The sequence below is a fragment of the Tursiops truncatus genome, chromosome 7, assembly GCF_011762595.2.
Source record: "Tursiops truncatus isolate mTurTru1 chromosome 7, mTurTru1.mat.Y, whole genome shotgun sequence".
Lineage (NCBI taxonomy): Eukaryota > Metazoa > Chordata > Mammalia > Artiodactyla > Delphinidae > Tursiops > Tursiops truncatus.
The window spans coordinates 265925-287175 of record NC_047040.1 but is presented as its reverse complement, the minus strand read 5'-3'; the positions used below and the strand labels follow the sequence as shown (position 1 = coordinate 287175).

The window sequence follows — 21251 nt, the reverse complement described above, 5'->3', positions numbered from 1 at the left end:
CCTTATGAAAGTATCAGAATGTTTTTCCCCCTCTGGATCTAAACAGGCTAATTATAAAGTTCATATAGGGCTTCCCTGGTGGCGCAGTGGTTGAGAGTCCGCCTGCCGATGGCAGGGGACGCGGGTTCGTGGTCCGGGAAGATCCCACATGCCGCGGAGTGGCTGGGCCCGTGAGCCATGGCCGCTGAGCCTGCGCGTCCGGAGCCTGTGCTCCGCAACAGGAGAGGCCACAACAGTGAGAGGCCCGCGTACCGCAAAGAAAAAAAAAAAAAAAAAGCTCCTATGAGGTGGGGTGGGGGTGGGGGTGGGGGTGGGGGGGAAGGGCAAAAACAGCCGGGAAAACCCTTCAAAGAAGAGAAATGAGGAGGGTCTAGGCCTCTGCCTCTGAGTCTGTTGTTGGACCACCAGGCCCCAGGCCAAATGCATGTAGACAGGCAGGCGCAGGGTCACGGGACCCCCAGAGACAGACCCCTGTGCCTGGAGAACCAAGTCCATGATGAGGTGGGAAGAGCCGGGCTTGTGAGCAAATGTGACAAACCAGTTAACACTCAGAGACCAAATCGAATGCGTATGTCACATTAGACACAAAACAAATTCCAATCGGATCCAACAGCCAAGCATGAAAAATGAAACAAGTTCTAGAAACAATGGGTGAATTTCTTCCTAACTGGGGAGTGAGCAGAATCTTCCTCAACATGATTTAAAATCCAGGAGCAAGAAAAGACAAAATACTTTCTAGGAAAAAAACAATAACATTTAACATTTTCAAAAGTATCTGCACCTTGAGACAGGAAGCAAGGGCGGGGGGTGGGGGGGGTGGGTAGAGAGTGGGAGTGGCTTAATGGGTACGGGGGGGTACAGGGTTTCTCCTTGGGGTGACAGAAGTGTCCTGGAAGTAGACAGGGTTGATGGTTGCATGACACTGGGAATGTTCTAAATACCACTCAACTGTACACCTGTGGACACTGTGGAAGAGTGAAGTTCATGCTGTAACCATGCATTTCACCTCCATGAAAGGTGGTCATTGAAAATCAGGAATACTAGGATTAATGTTTATAATTCACAAGAACTTAAAAGCTTCGAAAGTCGAGAAGAAAAAGACAAAAAAAGAGAAATGCAGGGACTTCCCTGGTGGTCCGGTGGTTAACACTCCACGCTTCTTCCACTGCAGGGGGTGTGGGTTCAATCCCTGGTTGGGGAACTAAGATCCCGAATGCGATGTGGCACAACCAAAAATAGAACTGCGTGCAGGATCTCATTGCTCACCGATCAGGTTGGCCCAGATCCAAATCTGACAACAGACTCTTGTTGGTGGAGGCAAGTCCCCTCACACAACACTGCTGGGAAGCAAAATGGCACAGTCCCTGGGGGAGGGGCAACACTTGGACAAGTCATAGATGCATTTACCCTCGGACTGGCTACCTCTGGAAATCTATCCCAGAGCTATGCTGGCCAAAGTCCAAAATGCCATGTACATAAAGTTATTCATTGTGACATTATTTGATCAGCAAAAGACTGGAAACAACCCAGATGCCCAGCATCAGGGTGTCTGCTGTATAAACCATGGCAGGGCTGCCTGGTGGGGCACTCAGCAGCTGGGCTATACACCCACGTGAAGCAAAATTTATCTTGTTTTACACTTTCAAAAAATAAATTATTTATTTATGTTTATTCATTTATTTTTGGCTGGGTTGGTTCTTCGTTGCTGCACGCGGGCTTTCTCTAGTTGCAGTGAGCAGGGGCTACTCTTTGTTGAGGTGTGCGGGCTTCTCATTGCGGTGGCTTCTCTTGTTGCGGAGCACGGGCTCTAGGTGCACGGGCTTCAGTAGCTGTGGCACATGGGCTCAGTAGTTGTGGCTCGCGGGCTCTAGAGCGCAGGCTCAGTAGTTGGGGTGCACGGGCTTAGTTGCTCCACGGCATGTGGGATCTTCCCCGACCAGGGCTCGAACCCATGTCCCCTGCACTGGCAGGAGGATTCTTAACCACTGTGCCACCAGGGAAGTCCCTTGTTTTAAACTTTTGACAATAGGGTCACGTAAGATGTTCTGCATAAGCAAAGCTAACTTAAGAAAACAGTCAACTTTAAAAAATTAAACAAATGAGTTTCTCTATCAAGTTGGTGACACAAGCACCCAGAGGAATCAATTATTCCAACTACATTTTAACTTTACATCTTCAATGAAAAAGCTGTAAAAACAACAGCAAAAACGGAAACTTCAGGGCTTCCCTGGTGGCGCAGTGGTTGAGAGTCCGCCTGCCGATGCGGGGCACGCGGGTTCGTGCCCCGGTCCGGGAAGATCCCACGTGCCGCGGAGTGGCTGGGCCCGTGAGCCATGGCCGCTGAGCCTGCGCGTCCGGAGCCTGTGCTCCGCAACGGGAGAGGCCACAGCAGTGAGGGGCCCGCATACCGCAAAAAGAAAAAGGAAACTTCAATCAGTAGTCTTATTAATAACAATATTATTATTCTCAAATAATCATACGTATCCTGTAGGAGAAAGCAAATAATGATAAACAGGATTTTCATCTTAAAAGAGGTAAAATCAAAGAATTTAAGTAAAAAATTTTATAATCTTAAAATTTGAATTGGAAACCTAAGTGTGGATGCACAACTTTTTTTGTTAAAAAATGCACGTATCCCATGCTAAAGTAGTTGAGAGTGAAGGGTTGTGATCTCGGCAATGAGATCTCAAATAGTAAAGTGGAAATAAGTGAGAAAATAATTTATAAAGGGATTTTCCATTTCTGCCCGGGGCCTCTCAGTCCCACCCCCACTGGAGAGAAGAGAGGTTCTGAGGCAGGAAGTGGGAACAGAGGCCATCAGGGGCTTGAGGGGCTCCATCCAGCCAACTATCACATCATGTGGGCCCCTCCTGTCTGTCAAAGAAAAAGACTGGACTTGCCTAGCTCACATCGAACATACAAAAAGTACTGGGTTCATAACAGAAGCAGGAGGGGTGTGGGGGGGGGGTTGTGGTGTGAGAAGGTGGTCGGGCGGCCAGCACCGCTGTCCCTGGCACACCTGTTCTAAAACCCGATGATCAAAGGGGAAGAGAGAAGCGTTTCCGCTGGCCTTCTGGTGTGAACTTACTTCAGAGGCACCAAACTGAGCCTAATTGGACGGATGGAAGCTCTTCGGAGAATTCCGCCACCGAATGCAGAAGGACAGGGTTGGATGCTCTGATGGGGGAGCTGGCTCAGGCAGGGGTCACCCACGGGCGGGCCGATTGACAGACGCTGAGAATAAGGAGGGCAGGCTGCACCGTCTGGGCCTGTTACGTTAGCATCAGCCACGTGAGACAGGCAGACAGCGCACAGGAAGACCCGGACAGCCCTTAGGAAGTGTGATCCAACCTCCAGACTACAGCAAACAGAGGGCTTAGGGGAACAATTCAGACACCGCGAGGAACCCAGGGGAACCCAGGATCCAGACTGGGGACGCCTTCCAGCTTCCCAACAAGAAGCACGGGGGTCGGGGGGAGGAAGAGGACCAGGTGACCATGTCAGTTATTTGCTTTTCATCTCTCGGCTCTCAGCCCCACCCTTCCTGCTCCGGTCTGGGTGCTGCCCTCCTGGCCCCCTTCCAGCTGTGAGCAGGCAGCAGCCTGGGATGCAGGAGGGAGAGAGTGGGGGGCTTCCTTGCTGCTCCCAGCTCCTCTCAGCATCATTCCAGCAGCAGAGACAGCTCTGGTCCCATCCTCCAGGCTCCCTTGGAGCTATGGTCTGAATGTCTGTTTTCCCTCAAATTCGTATGTTGAAATCCTAACCCCCAAAGTGATGGTAGGAGAAGGTGGGGCCTTTGGGAGGTGACTAGGCCATAACGGCTCCACCCTCACGACTGGAACAGGTGCCTGCATAACACAGGCTCCACAGAGCTAGCTCAGCCTTTCTGCACGTGAGGTCACAGTGGAGACGCGTCCACGAGCAAGCAGCCCTCCCACCTAATCAGCCAGCAGCCTGACCTTGGGCTTCCAGCCTCTAGAACCGGGACAAGTAAATTGCGGTTGTTTGCAAGCCACCCAGTGGATGGTTACTTTCGTTACAGCAGCCTGAACTAAGTCCGAAAGTTGTCACCAAGAAACAACAAGTATCTAAAAACGTGGATGTGGCTTTGGAAATTAGAGGTTGGAAGAGTTTCAAGATGAATGTTAGCAAAAGCCTCCACTGCTGTGAATGGACTGTTCAGGGCAATTCTGGTGACCCAGGAAGAAAAGAGGAGAGCTGTGGAGAAAGCCTCAGTGTTCTTAGACAATACCTAAGTAATCCTGAACAGAATGTTGGTAGATATATGGGATGTGTTCATCTGAAACAATAAAACAGCCAGTTTTTACCAACAAAATGGGTTTATTAAGGAGCAGCAAAGATTTGTGTTTCAGGACAGGTAACCGTGGCACAAGTCCACAGGCAAGTCCAGTAGGTCAAAGGAGAGGAAATTCTTTTATAGAGGAAAAGGTAAGGTGGGAGGGGCTGTTATAAGCAAAAAAGTCCATTGGAGGAAAATGGGGGTCTGAAGTGTGGTGGCTTTTCATTGGCTGAGCTGTGACAGTTTCTCATTGGCTGGGCTGTTGCCTGACGGGGAGAAAATCCTCCTTCCTCCTGAGGGTGGTAAAGGGCTTCTGGCCTAAGAGGTCAGGTGGCCTCCTCCTGTCAGGATCTGTGCTGACATCCAGTGGAGCTGGTGAGCGCTCCCCCTTGTGGCCTCCCCACTCCATTATTTTTTGTTTTTTGTTTTTTGTTTTTGGCCGTGCTGCGTGGCTTGTGGGATCTTAGTTCCTCGGCCAGGGATTGAACTCAGGCCCTTGGCAGTGAGACCTCAGAGTCCTAACCACTGGACCACCAGGGAATTCCCTCCCCACTCCAGTTCCGCGAGGTTTCCCTTTACTAATTTTCACAGGTGTAAAGGCCAGTCTGCTGAGATCTCAGATGGAAATGGAGGTCATTGGAAACTGGAGGAAAGGCAACCTTTGTTAAGACGGGACAGAGAGCTTGGCTAAACTATGTGTCCTAGTTTTGTGGAAGGTAGAACTTGTGAGCAATGAAATTGGTTATGTGCCTGGAAATTTCCAAGCAAAGTGGAAGTGTTGAAGCATGAGGGGCCTTGTTTCTCTTGAATACTTAGAGTAAAATGCAAGAAGACTTAAGGACAGAATTGTTAACCAAAAAGGAAGCAGACCTTAAAAATGTGGAAAATCCTCAGCCTATTGATATTGAAAGTAGTAAGAAAGCTTGCTGAGACAGATCATGACGCTTGGGAGGACTTGACACGGAGGTTAGTACTCATCAGTTACGAGCTAGTTACCCACATGATGGGAGACCAGGCAGCCACCTAAACAGAAGCCTAAAGTCCAGACAATGGAAAAATGTCTTCAAAGGCATTTCAGAGATTGTGGAGGTGACCCTTCCATCCCAGGCCCAGAGGATAAGGCTCTGCTCCCCACATTCCTGGGCCACAGCAGACGTGGCTGCCCCACTGGAGGGCACAGCTGCAAACTTGGCTGGAATCGGTTTTTGGCTTCCACAAGGTACCATCTCTGCCAGCACGCAGAATGCAGAGCCCTGGGGGCCTTGCTACCTTCCCTCAATTTTGAAGGATGGAGCCACCTGGAGCCTCAGGCTCATGACCCAGACAGAGACCCACACCCTGCAAGGGGTGCAGAGCCCCCGCTAGGGCGACCCCGGGGTGGGCAGAACCTGGGGAGAGCCGCAGGCACACGAGTCCAACCCCTGAGAACCGTGGTGAGCGCTGTACCCGGCAAAGCTGGGGGGGGGGGGGCAGGACCACCCCAGGGGGGCCCGGAGGACAGACACTGAGCCACAGAGGATCGTTCCTCTTAAGCCTTAAGGTTTGGGACTTGCTCAGGACCTGTCACGCCTTCTTCTTTCCTATTTCTACCTTTTGGAAAGGGAGTGTCCATCCATTCCTCTCCCGTCGTTGACTTTCGGAGGCCAATAACTTGTCTGGTTTCCCAGGTTCGCAGCTGGAGGGACGAACTGGGCCTGAGTCTCTGCTGACCTGACGCTCTCGGCGAGCCCAGCCCAGCCACCACGTCCACCCTGCACGCAGGGGGCCGGCCGCCTTCCTCACACTCCAGCCACGCTCCTCTGAGGGCTCGGCACCAGCCCCGGTCCCTCCTCTGCGCTCCCAGGTACTGACAACCCCCCCACCCCGGTAGTCCCTTTTGTCCCCAGGGTGTGGGGTGTGTGGGGGTGTGTGGCTGCAGACACTGACCCCTGCTCTTGAGCGCGGCCTCCTTTCACCCCGTGTCTATGTCCCCGGTGAGGCCCCTGATGCTGTGCTGTGTTCAGGAAAAGAGAAAGGCTCTGTTTTGCTTTTACACACATGCTGAAGTGTTCGAGAGAAGGGACACTGTGTGTGGAATTCGCTTTAAGATGCTCCAGCCACAAAAAGGGGGGAAGAGCAGACGGAACCACCGGTGTGGGGACATGCTGGCAGGAGCTGGAACGGGGTGAGGTCCAGGGGGTCAGTGTATGTCTGGAAACTTCCATCGTAAACAAACAAATGAAGGTAATATTATATTGCCGACACTAAATCAAATTTACAGAATGATGATAAATTCACCACCACCCTCTCGCCTTGGGAATGCCCTTCGTCCACATGGAAATGGGGTCGTTACACTCTCAGCTCTTTAAAAGTAAAGGAAAATTCGCTGCAATTCTTTTTGTCCTACCTTCTCTTCACCTTGTTGCTGACTACCGTAGATTTATAAACATTTTCAGATCTTGTCAAAACTGCAGGAAGGAAAGGAGAGAAAGAGTCACCCCTTTTTAATTTTTTAGGGAAACGACTCTGAAAACAAATAGTCACCAGCAGATGAAAGAAACGCAGTCTACGCAAGTGATAATATTCAAAATGCTTAGCCATAAAAATAAAGGCCTTTTATTTGGTTTTTCTGTGCCATTACAGGGACACGTGGCAACACCCTTGAACCCACGGTGACCTGTGGCCACACCCACACCTGCTGCGGCGTCTGCTGAGAAGCTGAAGTGTCACCACACAGGCCAGCCCCACCGGACTCAGCTCTACCTGGGGTCATGGGGTCACCTTCTTGTAGGTGACATGCAGATGCTGAGTCATGGGCTGCGTAGTGGTTGCCATGGAGACCGTCTGTTCAAGTTTGCCTTCGGAATTCAGCCTGAATTTTCGGGTAATCTGAGCAGAACAAAACAAATACAAAACGCCTTAATTTCACCTTCCAAAGATTCAACGACCGCTGAGGTGCCACCACAGGCCACACACTCCCGCGGCAGCTGCAACATTTCACCTCAGTGTCAGGGGCTTGTGAGCCAGGCAGAGTCCCCGCCAGTGGGTGACAGACACTCGGCCGGCAGCCGTGATGGGCGTCCGGACCCCTGGCCCGTGCCGTCTCCCTGCCGCTCAGCTGTTCCCAAACGTCCGGAGGTGAGCGCGGGCGTCAGCCTCGCCGTCTGCCTAGGGGCCGGCTGTCCAGCGCGTCCCTCCCTACACAGCCTGAAATGATGCCAAATGTGTTCTCAGAAAACTCGGTACCAGCACTTCTGGAACCCCCGATTCATCAGGGCCAATTACGGCAGCTGCTTCTAACAGTAACACAGACCTGCAGCACCCGAGCCCCCGATGAGAAAACGGGTTTGCCTGGAACGTCTGTGGACAGAGGGTGAAAGCCCGAGGACTGTGGAAGCCGCCTCCAGGGGTGGCTACCTGGCGCCAGAACTGGCGGGGGTGGGGGCCCACGAGCGTCAGAACCCGTGCTGGCCAGGCCCCAGCGACCGTCGGGCAGAGAAGAGAGGAAAGCCGGATTCCAGAGCCTGTTTAAAGCAACCAGGCTACAAGGCCAAGGCCTCAGGGGGAAGGGCGTGCAGGGGAGAGACCCAGCTCAGAGCAGCTGTCCCCCCAAGGCCGGTGCTGACTCTCAGAGGCCACCCAGAGGCTGGGGAGCCGGGTGGGTGCGCCCTAACCCACGGGGCTGCGCTGCACGGGCCACCCTCTGGAACTGCTGCCCGGCGTCCAGAAGGAGGGGCCGCGGAAAACCGCCCGGCTGTTGGTCAGGATCCCCTTAGGGCCGCACCCCAGGAGTAAGAGTTCCCCAGAAACAGACTGGGAAGTCCGGTTTCAAAGTAGTGCTATCTCTGTGGACAGGACCTGCTCTTCCTGGACAAACCACCAGAAGCGCAAGAAGTGCCCTTTGGTGGGAGACGACATCAAACAGGCCTCAAGTCACCTGCGGTTTTCACGCGCGATGTCTAGAATTCAAGAAATTCAACAGAAGGGATGGAAACTAGAAGACAAAGGAAGGACATCTTCAAAACAATGAAAATAACTGTCCCCCTGGCATTCTGGTTGCAGTGAAAATACCCTTCAAAAGTGAAGGCAAAATAAAGACATTTTTAGACAAGAAATCCACAGAGAATTCACCACCAGCAGGACCCCCCGCTTCTTTACACAAAACACTAGAGGAAGTTCTTCAGGTTTTAAGGAAAATGGTGGAAGCAGAGACGCAGGAACAAAGGAAGAGCAACAGCAAGGATAAACGTATGGAAAGCCGTGCGCCACCCAAGTGCTGCGCCGAGGGCTGACTGGCATCTGCACAACCCTGCGGGGTCTACTGTGCGTGCGTCCTCACAACACGTGACAGCGGAAGCAGAGGCGGGAGGAGGACACAGAGTCAGTGTCCTACGTCCCTGCTACTCGGTGGGCTCCAGGTACCAGCCCCACCTGGGCGGCTGCTGGAAATGCAGAGTCTCAGGCTCCGCCCCAGACCCGGTGCCTCAGAATTGCCACCCTGAGCCCCAGGGACCACACCGCGTGGTGGTCTGAGCAGCCCTGTCCTAAGGTCCTTGCCACCATCCACAGGTGTCAAAGGTCAACGCGCTGTCCTCGCCACGGTAACGGCTGAGGACGGGAGAGGGCTGCAGAGGGCAGGACGGGAGGGCACAGCCCCAGATGAGGTGGACAGAGAGATAGAAAGCAGACGGGTGGCGGGCCGACATTCTCACACGTGACTTGCTTCTTCAACTCCACAGCCTTTGTTCTGGAATTTAATTGAAAAACAAACAGTCGGGGCTTCTCTGGTGGCGCAGTGGTTGAGAGTCCGCCAGCCGATGCAGGGGACACGGGTTCGTGCCCCGGTCCGGGAAGATCCCACACGCCACGGAGCGGCTGGGCCCGTGAGCCATGGCCGCTGAGCCTGTGCGTCCGGAGTCTGTGCCCCACAACGGGACAGGCCACAACAGTGAAAGGCCCGCGTACCGCAAAAAACAAAACAAACAGTCAAGGCTCTTACCCTTGAAACCACTCTGCAGAGGAAACAGAAGTGCAGTGGAGAGAAACAAAGCCCGTGTTCCCCACACCACGGGCCACGCGCTCAGCTTCCACAGGACAGCAGCCGCCTGTCCTCAGAGCCCACGGCCTGCGGGGCACCTGTTCCCCCGACACCCCACCACCGATGCAGGACACTGGCTCTCGCCCTCATGCCAGACGCCCAGCACCACACGTGCAGGGGGAGCGCAGGCGGGGGCAAAGGAAATGCCTCCCCAGGGAACGGAAGGTGGGCCCCCCGCCCCCCGTTGAACCTTTCCACGTTAAAGGGAAGACACTGCGTGTCTCTCACACGGAGCCCGCCCGACGGGCTGAGGCTGCGGTCACACCCGAAAACCAGCACCTGAGGACTACCTGGCTTCTCGCGTGGCCTTGCATCCCCCGTCCCGCCTCCGCGATGCCGCAGGGGCTGCGGGCCACGCCACGAGGACACAGCCCATTTCACCGTGTGCTGACCCAAGGGCGGCCGCTCCCTCGCCCTTCGGCTCTGCTTCTGTGTGCCGAAGTCTGTGAACATCCGGTAACAGCCACCGGGCAGCAAGACACAGGGCAACACAAGGAGGGAGACAGTCACGGGGGAGACCCCATGGCGGAGACGCTGGTCCCCCACGACCTCCCCAGGTCCCAGCGAGAGGGTGTGTAAGGGCTGCCCGGCCGCCGGAGCGCACACTCGGGACTGTGTTCATCGAGGTGGCCTCAGCGACGACACTGCTACTGCAGCGTGTCCCCGTGCCCGGGAGTCACCTGTTAGGTTCCTCTGGGCTTGGTGGCCTCTTGGATGAAATTTCTTGTGCTAGTTTTCTCTTCAAATGAAAGTTATTTGGCAGAATTTAAAGTTGAGGCAGGTCGTAGATGACATCGCTCAGGCTCAGAACCAGACCTCCTGCGGCGCCCACGGCCTCTGCCGACGATGATCCTGAGGTCATGCCAAGTCCACCCTCAGGATGAGAATCCACCTGAACTGCAGACTGACCCTCGTTTAAACAAGTTTAAACAAGGTGGGGCTGGAAGCAACTGTTTGCCTTTAAACCCTCAAAGTGGAGCCTGTTGGGGCCACTGGGTAGAGCAGAAGCTGCAGGAGCCGCATTCTGGAGAGAAGCCTGCACAGCTGGGGCCCAGCTCCGATGGCAAAGGCAAACTCCAAGGAGCCTCTGAACACAGGGACAGAGGCCATCTTGACAACGACACGAGTTCTTACTTTAGCCAAGTGTGCTCACTTTTCCTCGACTGCACAGACCAAAGAGAAATATTACGGTAGAGAGAAACTCGATGTGAGAACTTCCTGATGTTTTAATGATTTCTTGTTCCTGTTATGTCTTGTCCCGTGGGGAAAAGGTGGAGAAGGAAAGGCCAGGAGAGAGTTAGATGGATCTGACTTTGTTTTAGGTCCTAAAATAAAAAAACGAAGAAGCCACCCCATACAACCCTTGAGGCATCAAGGAGGGGGCTGAGTCATGAAGAAAGGGGATGAGTTTGATAAACAAGGACATCAGGACACTGTTGGAGAACTACAGACAGTGCAGGCCTCACGTTTCTCTCACTGACTTGCAAGAGGGAGGGGATGTATGTACATGTACAGCTGATTCACTTCACTGTACAGCAGAAACTAACACAACATGGTAAAGCAACTCTACTCCAATTCAAAAAAAAAAGAAGAATTAGAACAGATGCAGTCTGCTTGCTGCCAGCACTGGCTCCTTTCCCCTCCTTTGCACCCTGCTTTACTGAGATATAACTGACATGTAACACTGCATAGGTTTAAGCTGAAACATGATGATTTGATACATGACGATTTGATACATGTGTATATGGTGAAATGTTTACCACAATAAGGTCAGTTAATACATCCATCACCTCACAGTTACATCTTTTTCCTCTTAGCAAATTTCACTAATATAACAGAGCACTGTCAACTCTAGTGCCGCCCTGTCAACTCTAGTGCCACGCTGTCCATCTTACACCTGGACGTTCATACCCACTGGGCAACATCTGCCCATTTCCCCCACCTGAGCCCCCCGTAACCAGCATTCTACTCTGTTTCTGTGAGTTTTCTTTCTTTTTTTTTAAATTTCACATATATTGGGTTGGCCAAAAAGTGCCTTCGGTGTTCACATAAAAATAAAAGACACATTTTTCATTTTTACCAAGAACTCTATTGAACGACGTTTTCACCCTTTTGTTCCACTACCTTCTGCCATTTTTCAGGCACCTTCATAATATCATCTTCCCAAAACTTTTTACCTTTTTGAGCAAAGAACTGTTCCAGGTGCCTTTTACAGTCTTCAAGGGAATTGAAATTTTTTCCATTAAGAGAATTTTGTGAAGACCTAAACTAAATAAATGGAAATTCGAAGGTACAATGTCTGGTGAATACGATGGATGAATCAGAACTTCCCAGCCAAGATGTAACAGTTTTTGCCTGGTCATCAAAGAAACATGCCGTTTTGCATCATCCTGATGGAAGATTATGTGCTTTCTGTTGACTAATTGTGGACACTTTTTGTTGAGTGCTGCTTTCAGTTGGTCTAACTGGCAGTAGTACTTGTTGGAATGAATCGTCTGGTTTTCCAGGAGCTCATAATAGAGGACGCCCTTCCAGTACCACCATATACACAACATCACCTTCAGACCAGCCTTTGGTGTGGTTGGTGGTGGTTTATTTCGCTTGCCCCACGATCTCTTCCATTCCACATTATTGTACAGTATCCACTTTTCATCACCTGTCACAATTTGTTTTAAAAACGGAACACTTTCATTACATTTAAGTAGAGAATCACACGTCGAAACATGGTCAAGAAGGTTTTTTTTTGCTTATGTGGAACCCAAACATCAAAGTGATTTAACATAACCAAGCTGGTGCAAATGATTTTCAACTCTTGATTTGGATATTTTGAGTATGTCGGCTGTCTCCCACATGGTATAACGTTGATTGTTCTCAACTGATGTCTCAATTTGATGGCTATCAACGTCAACTGGTCCACCTGACCGTGGAGCATCGGCCAGCGAGAAATCTCCAGCATGAAACTTTGCAAATCACTTTTGACACGTTTGATCAGTCACATCACCTTCTCCATATATGGCACAAATCCTTTTTTTTGCATTTCGGTTGCATTTTTACCTTTCTTGAAATAATAAAGCATAATATGCTCAAAATGTTGCTTTTTTCTTCCATCTTCGATATTAAAATGGCTATACAAAAATTCGCCAATTTTGATAAGTATTTACTTATTTATTTATTTGGTTGTGTTGGGTCTTTGTTGCTGCGCTCGGGCTTTCCTCTAGTTGCGGTGAGCAGGGGCTACTCTTCATTGCGGTGCGTGGGCTTCTCATTGCGGTGGCTTCTCTTGTTGCAGAGCACGGGCTCTAGGCACGCAGGCTTCAGTAGTTGTGGTAAGTGGGCTCAGTAGTTGTGGCTCGCGGGCTCTAGAGCGCAGGCTCAGTAGTTGTGGCGCATGGGCTTAGTTGCTCCGCGGCATGTGGATCTTCCCAGGCCAGGTCTCGAACCTGTGTCCCCTGCATTGGCAGGCGGATTCTCAACCACTGTGCCACTAGGGAAGTCCCAATAAGTCTTTCTATAAATGCACGCTGGTATGACAGCTGTCACACACAATCTAACAAAATTGTTTTGAATGAAGTTAAAGACAACTACGTGCTAGTAGAGCCCTCTTAAGGAAAACAATGAACGAAACTTTTGGCCAACCCAATACAAAACCACTCCAGAAGGAAATTAAAGAAGACATACATAAATGGAAACACATCCCGTGTTCATGGACTGGAAGACTTAATATCATTAAGAAACAAATACTACCCAAAGAGACCTACAGAATTAACAAAATTCAAATCAAAATGCCAATGATGCGTTTTGTAGAAATAGAAAAATCCATCCTAAAATTCATATGGAATCTCAAGGGACTCTCAACAGATTTCAAAACTTACTACAGAATGACAGTGACCAAAACAGTGTGACACTGGCATAAAAACAGATATACAGACCAATGGAACAGTTCTGAGAGCCCAGAAATAAATCCTTGCATATGTTATCAAATGATTTTCAACCAGGTTGCCAAGACCATTCAATGAGGAAAGGATGGCCTTTTCAATAAATGGTGCTGGGAAAACTGGATATCCCCTCACAAAAGAATAAAACCGTACCCTTACCTAACATTAGTACAAAAAATGAATGAACAAAAAAAACCCTCAAAATGAATCACAGCCTTGAAGGTAAGAGCTAAAACTATAAAAACTCTTAGAAGAAAACATAGGGCAAGTGTAATGACATTGGATTTGGCAATGACTTCCTGGATACCAATTTACAGCCAATGAAGAAAAAGCAGACAAACTGTAATTCATGAAAATTAAAAACTTTTGTGCATCAAAAGATACTATTTACAGAGAAAAAATACAACCCACAGAATAAGAGAAATATTTGCAAATCATATATCTGATAAGGGATTCATAAACAGAATAACAGAGAACTCCTAAAATTCAACAACAGCAAAAACAAACAACCCAATTCAAAAATGGGCAAAGGATTTGAATAGACATTTTTACAAAAACGATATATGAATGGCCAAGCAGCACATGAAAAGTTGCTCAATATCGCTATCGTTTAGGGAAATGCAAATCAAAACTACAATGAGATACCACCTCACACCCATTAGGATGAGTGATATCCAAAAACCAGAAAACAACAAATGATGAGAATGCAGAGAAATTGGAACCCCTGTGCACTGCTGATGGGAATGTAAAATGGTGCAGGTAAAGTGGGAAGCTATGGCGGGTCCTCAAAAAATTAAAAATAAAATTAACCACGTGATCCAGCAATTCCTCTTCTGGGTATACACCCCAAAGAACTGAAAGCAGGTCTTGAAGAGATATCTGTACACCCATGTTCACAGCAGCATCATTCACAATAGCTAAAAGGTGGAAGCAACTCAGGTATCCATCGATGGATGAATGGAAAAGCAAATGTGGTCCATCCACACACTGGAATATTACTGAGCCTTAAAAAGGAGGGAAATTCTGACACAGGCTACAACATGGACGAACCTTGAGGACATTGTGCTCAGTGAAGTAAGCTAGATGCAAAAAGAAAAATAACTGTATGATTCCACTGATATGAGGTACCTAAGTAGTCAAAATCGGAGAGATGGAAAGTAGAGAAGTGGCTGCCAGGGTCAGGGGAGAAGAGGACAGGGAGCTACTGCTTAGTGGGCCTGAGTTTCCGTTCTGCAAGGTGAACGTGTTCTGGAGATGATTAACAATGTGAATATATTTAAGTGTACCCTTAAAAATGGTTAAGATAATTAACTTTTATGTATCTATTTTTCCACAATAAAAAATACTGAAGAAGAAAAAAAAGTTGGGGGTGAAATAAACTCAAAAGAAATATTGCCAGACCTATACTACAAGAAATGCCACTAACGCAGCTTCAGAATGAAGGGAAATGATACCACAGGAAACGCTATAGAAGGGGAAAAGAGCAACACAAAGAGAAACTAAGTGGGTAACTATAAGCGATTACTCCCCTGCCCCCCCCACTGTAATTTCTTCGAAAGTCAACCGATTATGTAAAGCAAAAATCCTAGTGTGAAGGTTTATAATGTATGTGGATACTTTTTACATGTAAAAGGTATGATGACACCAGCACAAAAGGAGGATAAATGCAATTCTACACAGCTGTAAGATTAACACACATGTGAAGTGGGAAATGTAACAGTGTATCACTGATTATAAACAGACTTTGATAAATTTAGCATGCATATTGTTAGCCTTAAATCAACTATTTAAAAAAAAGGATACAGTTAAGCTAATAGAAGAAATAAAACAGAATGCTAAAAATACTTAATTAACCCAAGAAAACATACTAAAGGAACAAAAGAGGAACAAAGCCAAGAAAGAAGTAAAGCAGACAGATCAAGATGGTGGACGCACAGCCACCCTTACAAATACTTACGTTAAACGTAAATGAACTAAATACTCCAATTAAAATACGGAGTTTTCTGACTAGAGAAAAAAAGCAAGACTCTATAAGAAATGTACTGTAAATATAAAGACACAATTTGAATGTGGAAAGGGTAGGAAAAAAGATAAACTGTACAAATGATAAGCATAAGAAAGCAGGTGCGGTTACATTAGTATCAGACAAAGCAGACTTCCAGGTATAGTATTACAAGCTATAAAGGACATTTCATAAATATAATACATGTATCATCTGTATGCATCTAAACTACACAGCTTCAAAGTTATGAAGCAAAGATGGAACCAAAGAAAGGAACTGAAATATCTTCAGTCATAACTGGAGATTTTAATACCTCTCAGTAATTAGATACAACCAAGAACCCCCCACCCCCAAACACGCTAGTATATAGAAAACCTGATGACATTATCAATCAGCTTGACCTAACTGGTATTTTCAGTCCACTACAGCCAACAATTGTCAAATACTTATTCATTCTGAGTGCATATGAAACATTCACCAAGTTAGATCATATACGGGGCACAAAATAACTTTCAAACAGACCACGTTCTCTGGGTTTTATAGAACTGAATTAGAAATCATAGCAAGAAAATCCTCCAATAGTTGGAAAATAAGTAACATTCTTCTAAATAATCCTGTTCAAGGAAACAAAACCATTGAAGAAATAAAATATTTTGAGCGAGGATAAAAATAATAAAAATGGGTTAAGGACTTCCCTGGTGGTGCAGTGGTTAAGAATCCACCTGCCAATGCAGGGGACACGGGTTTAATCCCTGGTCTGGGAAGATCCCACATGCCGCAGAGCAACTAAGCCCGTGCGCCACAACTACTGAGCCTGCGCTCTAGAGCCCGCGAGCCACAGCTACTGAGCCCACGTGCCGCAACTACTAAAGCCCGTGCACCTAGAGCCCGTGCTCCACAACAAGAGAAGCCACCGCAAGGAGAAGTCTGCGTACTGCAACGAAGAGTAGCCCCCGCTCGCCACAACTAGAGAAAGCCCACGAGCAGCAACGAAGACCCAACGCAGCCAAAAATAAATAAAATTGTAAAAAAAGAAAGAAAGAAAGAAAGAAAATAGTGCTGGAACAACTGGATATCTATCTAGGAAAAAATGAAAGCATTTTGACTCCTACTTCACACCATACAAAACTATAAATTCCCAAATAATCAACCTTAAAGTAAAAGGAGACACTGTAAAAATTCTTGAAGAAAATGCAGGTGAAAGTGTGTGCTAGGCAAAAAATGTTAAGACAGGGCACAAAAAGCACTAACTGTAAGAGAAAAAACTGATAACAGAACTTCATCAAAAGTAAAACATTTTGTTAAAGAAATGAAATGGTAAGTTTTAAGTTGAGAGCACAGTTTTATCAACACATCTACCTGATAAAGGACTTGTGTCCAGAATATGTAACAAACTCTTACAGCTCAAAGATAAGGCAAACAAGCTGCTGGAGAAAAAGGACAAAGGATTTGAACGCTCACGTCATGAAACAAAGAATACAACGGCAAATAAGCACGTTGCAAGGATGAGCCACATCATTAGTCACTGGGAAAATGTAATTAACACCACACTGCAACGCCACTTGGTAGCCACCAGGATGGCCTAAGTTCAAGGCCCAGCCCGGGAAAGGGTGTGGGGCAGCTGGCCCTCTGTGCGCTGCTGCAGGGCAGGGGTACAGAGCGGCATCAGGAACCATAAAGCACTTAAGACTTCACCATGGAGTGTCCGAGGCCTCTATGGTCGACACCATAAAGAAACCAACTTTGGTATCTACTGAAATACACCGAACAAGGTCCGAAATCCCTGCAGCACACCCCCACGCTGCTGTGCATGGCTACCTGCGGGGTCTCTGGAGCCCATCACGTGAAAACAAAAAGGAAGAGAGACTAACGGTCTACACGTAAAAAAGGAAAGTTGTAAGAGTACAAGAAAATGGAAGAATAATTTTATCCTTTTGGAGCAGAAGACATCTTCCTGAGCCAGAGCCCAAATTCAGACGGCGTTTAGGACGAGACCCCGAGAGCAACTAGAGAAAGATGTACAGCCCGTGGGCAGAAGACATCACGAATCAGGCTAGCCTAAGCCACCGGATGGGGGCGTTGTCACAAATACAGCAGACGACAGATTAGTATCCACAGAACATAAAAAATCTCCCAGAAATCAACAAGAAACTGACACCTCGCAGAAAAACAGGCAATGACTTTGAACATCAAGTATCGGAACAAGAAATACAAACCACCAGTGAGCGCGAAGAATGCCCCCTCACTCATAAGTTAAATTTAAAACACCAATGAGATACCACCTTTTATCTAGCAGATTAAAAAAATCAGAAATCCTGAAAACACACCGCACTGGTCAAGGAGCAGGGAACAAGGTCCCCGCCGTGCAATGCTGGTGGGGACATACTTGTTCAACAAACCCGAGGACAGCCAACCGCGCATGAGCAGGGATAGATAATCACGTCACGGCCTGTGTGAGCGTGAGAAAGAAGCGGGTGACCAGAGACAGCCAGGCCTCCAGGATGGAGTGCAAAGGCAGGGGTGCCGTGCGGTCCCACCCGGGCTCACCTGCTCCACGTGGGGCTCCTTGGCGAAGGAGGTCCTGGCAATGGAGTGGGACGCGATGCACAGCTCCTGCCCGTTCACCTCGCCCTCCTCCACCTCCACGATGCCTGCAAGGGACACCGTCAGCCCACGCAGCCTGCCCGGGGCTCCCGGCTGCCCTGCGCTCACCACCCTCCTCTGCAGTCAAGGGCTCAACCAATCTGAACGCCGCAGCCATCGAGGCAATAACTGCCCAGGCACCTGCGATGGCCCCCAGGTACCAAGAGGGAGAAGACGCAACTCCTCCTGCAACTCCTGGAGTGGGTCCGTCCCACTCCCCCCAGCGATCTGACAGGAGGGACTGTCCACCTGCTGCCAGGAAGTGAGCGCGCACTTGAGCCAGTGAGCGAGGTTAAGGGTCACGTAGGTGGGTGTTGAGTAATTTCGAATTCATGAACCTGGTTTACTATTTTAGGATGAATTCCCCCTGGGGGCAAAGCAAACTTCCAGACATAGCTTTTGCTCCCTGGTCTAGGTACCCCCAGAGCCCCACCTGCATGGGAAGCTGAGCGACAGCACAGATGTGAGCGCAGAGGGCCGGAGATGAAGCTGGCCTGTTCCCACAGAGCCACGCCCGCAGCCCCACGCCTGCCAGCCCCCCACTCTCCAGCTCCCCGAGCCGTCCAAAGGCCCGACACTGTCCACCGTGAAACGCACCCACGGGGCCACGTCTGCGGTCACACAGAAATCAGGGGGCAGATGTCACCCCACCTGCTTGCAGAACGCAGGGCGCGTGGGTGCGAGGCAGGCCGGCAAGGGGAGTACCTGTGTTCTGGGCGCTGACGAAGGCCACCTTGTTGGTGTCGGGCTCCAGGCGGATGAAGCCACACTCCCTGTGCATGGGCTTGTGGGTGTCCGGATGGAAGGCGTTGAACCTGGACAGGTAATGTGACAGGTGAAGCCCAGGTACCCAGTGCCCACCAGAGCACATGCCAGACTTTGTGGCCCGCCCCCTCCTCACTTGGCAAGCGTCCAACCCACTGAACGTGAAGCACTACCTGGAAACACAGTCACGTGTGAAGGACGCCGTGCGGAGACACGGGAGACAACAGGTGTGGGCACCCCCGCTCCCCCATCTCTCCTCCCCACCCGTCCTCCCACCAAGGCCTTTTCAGCCCCAGCACCGCACACACTTCTCAGCCTAAGCCCTCCACCAACAAAGTAAAGTCCCACCCAATGCCAGGCCTTCCCTCTTCTGAGCTATTATCTTGCTTAGGAGTCCAGTTAATTCACAGGGTAGGAGAACAGGCAAGGAGTCAGCGTCTTATCGCGCCGCCACCACTGCAAATTCACGGTGGTGAGTAAGAGCTGCACCTTGACCTGAGAGCACCGACTCACAACTTCAACACCAACGCTTACAGCCTCACCAGCACGACGTGTGGGGATCTACTGCTACCACGGATGAACTTCTGACAGGCTGGTGTTGTGGCTACGGCTCACACGCCCTCTTGAGACCACAAGCCCTCACTGAGAAATATCATCTACTACATACACACAGACCACGACACTGACCAAAATACGTATTTTCTACTCTCGTTTTTCTTTAACGTTAGTCGCAAAACTGAGTGACCAGCATTAAAAGAAAATTAATTAATGCTAGTCATAAATGTCTCTAACGGGTTACAGCTCATAGTTTAAAAAGACTGCTTTCTATTAAAGGTTATTCTGCATGACCCAGAATTTCCACCTTTTGTTTATGTGCAGGATATTCTTTCCCTTCACCCATTCAGTCAAGAATCATGCAAAAAGGTACGAGACAATATATCCTCCGCCCCCTCCCTACCAACCCACGGCCCGGGGTGCTCCCCACCTAGCCACCCTGCACTGCGACCTGCTTCCTCAGGAGTGGCAGGGAAGCGCTTTGCTGCACGCTAAGAATCTGAGAACCACGAGACACCAGCTTCTCTGAGCCCTCGGCTGGCTCAGGGGTAGGACTAAATGAAAGCCGGGCCCCTATCTTCAGTCATCTTGGGGTGACTGACTTCCACACAGGTATGCTGCAGGAGATGAAGGACTTAATTGAACACACACACTTATCTCCACGTTTGGATTACCGAGCCTGAGACTCTGCGGTCACCTTCACATTGTCTAAAACACAAGAAGGTACCATTTCCACCCAGCGTGCGTCTCAGGTGCCAGGGCAGGAAGAGGGCACCTTTCTGAAACAGACCACCAGGTGCCCTCTGTACCTTCCCACCTGGCGTTCACCTGTCTCATCTCAGAGAGCAGAGCGGCGGGCGGACTCACGAGAAGTTCAGCATGGGCTGGCCCACGTGCGAGATGTGCACCTCCTCCAGGTACTGGAAGGGCTGCAGGGTCGGGAAGGTCCCAGCTCCCGGCGGGTCTGACAGCCATGTGCCCAGCATCCAGGACAGCGGCTCCAGCACAGGGTTCATTCTGGGGGCCTCTGAGGACAGAAGGAGAGAGTGTCAGCGGCTGCTGCCAGTGGTCCCTGCGGGGCTTTGTGCGGAGACTCACACTCCGCACTGGGGAGGCCCCAGTCACTACAGCTCACCCTGCGGGGCCCTGAACACGCCACCAGCCACCTGTCAAGAGGGGGAGAAAAAGGCCAAGCAATTAGCAAACGTCATCTTGCCAGATGCAGCTCTGGAGCCCGGCAGCACCTCGACAGAGAAGAGAAGGAGAGGGCCCGGAGGGCAAGGAGAGGCCAGAGGCCGCGGGGCCTCCGAGGAGGGCTGGGGAAGCGGCAACACCAGGCCCCACGCTAGGTGAGCGTGCCCGGGCACGGCGGCCTGGCGATGGAGGTAAAGGGCAGAAGGAAGCTCGTGGGGAGCGGAGCGGAGGGCTTTGGGGCCAGTGAGACGTGAAGAGAGCACCCCGCGGGCAAGACGCGACTGGACTCAGTTTCCCGGGAGAAGCCAAGGGTCTGCACCAGCAGCTCCCGTGGGCCTCCTTTAGACCATTACCCAGAGGGAAAGGACCCTCAAAAGGACCCACCGTCACTGAAGAGGGACGACAGCAAGGCCTTGAATGGGGAGGAGCCAGGTGGAAAGGCCCCAGCGACAGGACCGTGACCGCGCCCACTGCCAGCGGCTCCCAGGCAGCTAGCCCAGCCCCACACCCCACTCCTACCCGCCAGCAGTCAGGGGATGGAGCCTGGCTAAGGACCACGTGCTGCTGAGCGGCTTTTCAGAAATGGGCTCACGCGATCCTCACGCCTGCCGTGTTCGGTGGACTTGCCCTGAGACCACGGGAAGGCGGGGTTGGAGCCCGCACCTGGCCCGCCGGGGGCACAGGGACAGGTGGTCTGGGTCCCAGATGCAGTCAAATGCTCCTCCCGGTACGCCTGCTTCCCACGCCTTGTCACGCCTCAAACCCAAGTGCTTTCAGGCA

The 21251-nt window shown here is 50.2% G+C and overlaps 1 protein-coding gene across 16 annotated transcripts in view; it reads right to left on the bottom strand.

Moving 5' to 3' along the window:
* The window catches only part of THAP4 (THAP domain containing 4), an 81296-nt gene that overhangs the window by 33374 nt on the left and 26671 nt on the right, over positions 1-21251 (bottom strand). For 2 of the 16 annotated variants that reach the window (XR_012332874.1, XM_019934509.3), the window contains 5 exons: positions 20145-20304; positions 18663-18772; positions 17862-17965; positions 7043-7168; positions 6519-6747 (listed from right to left, as the gene is read on the bottom strand). Coding sequence is in view for 7 of the 16 variants with exons in the window: in XM_019934509.3 (XP_019790068.1) it covers positions 7049-7168; positions 17862-17965; positions 18663-18772; positions 20145-20304 (494 nt within the window). In the remaining 9 variants the exon portion in view is untranslated. Of the gene's footprint in view, positions 1-6518; positions 6748-6857; positions 7169-7280; positions 7487-9667; positions 9821-10405; positions 10630-17861; positions 17966-18662; positions 18773-20144; positions 20305-21251 lie in introns of those variants that run through there. The other 14 variants (XR_002176241.3, XR_002176244.3, XM_019934535.3 and 11 more) reach the window with 11 other exon arrangements.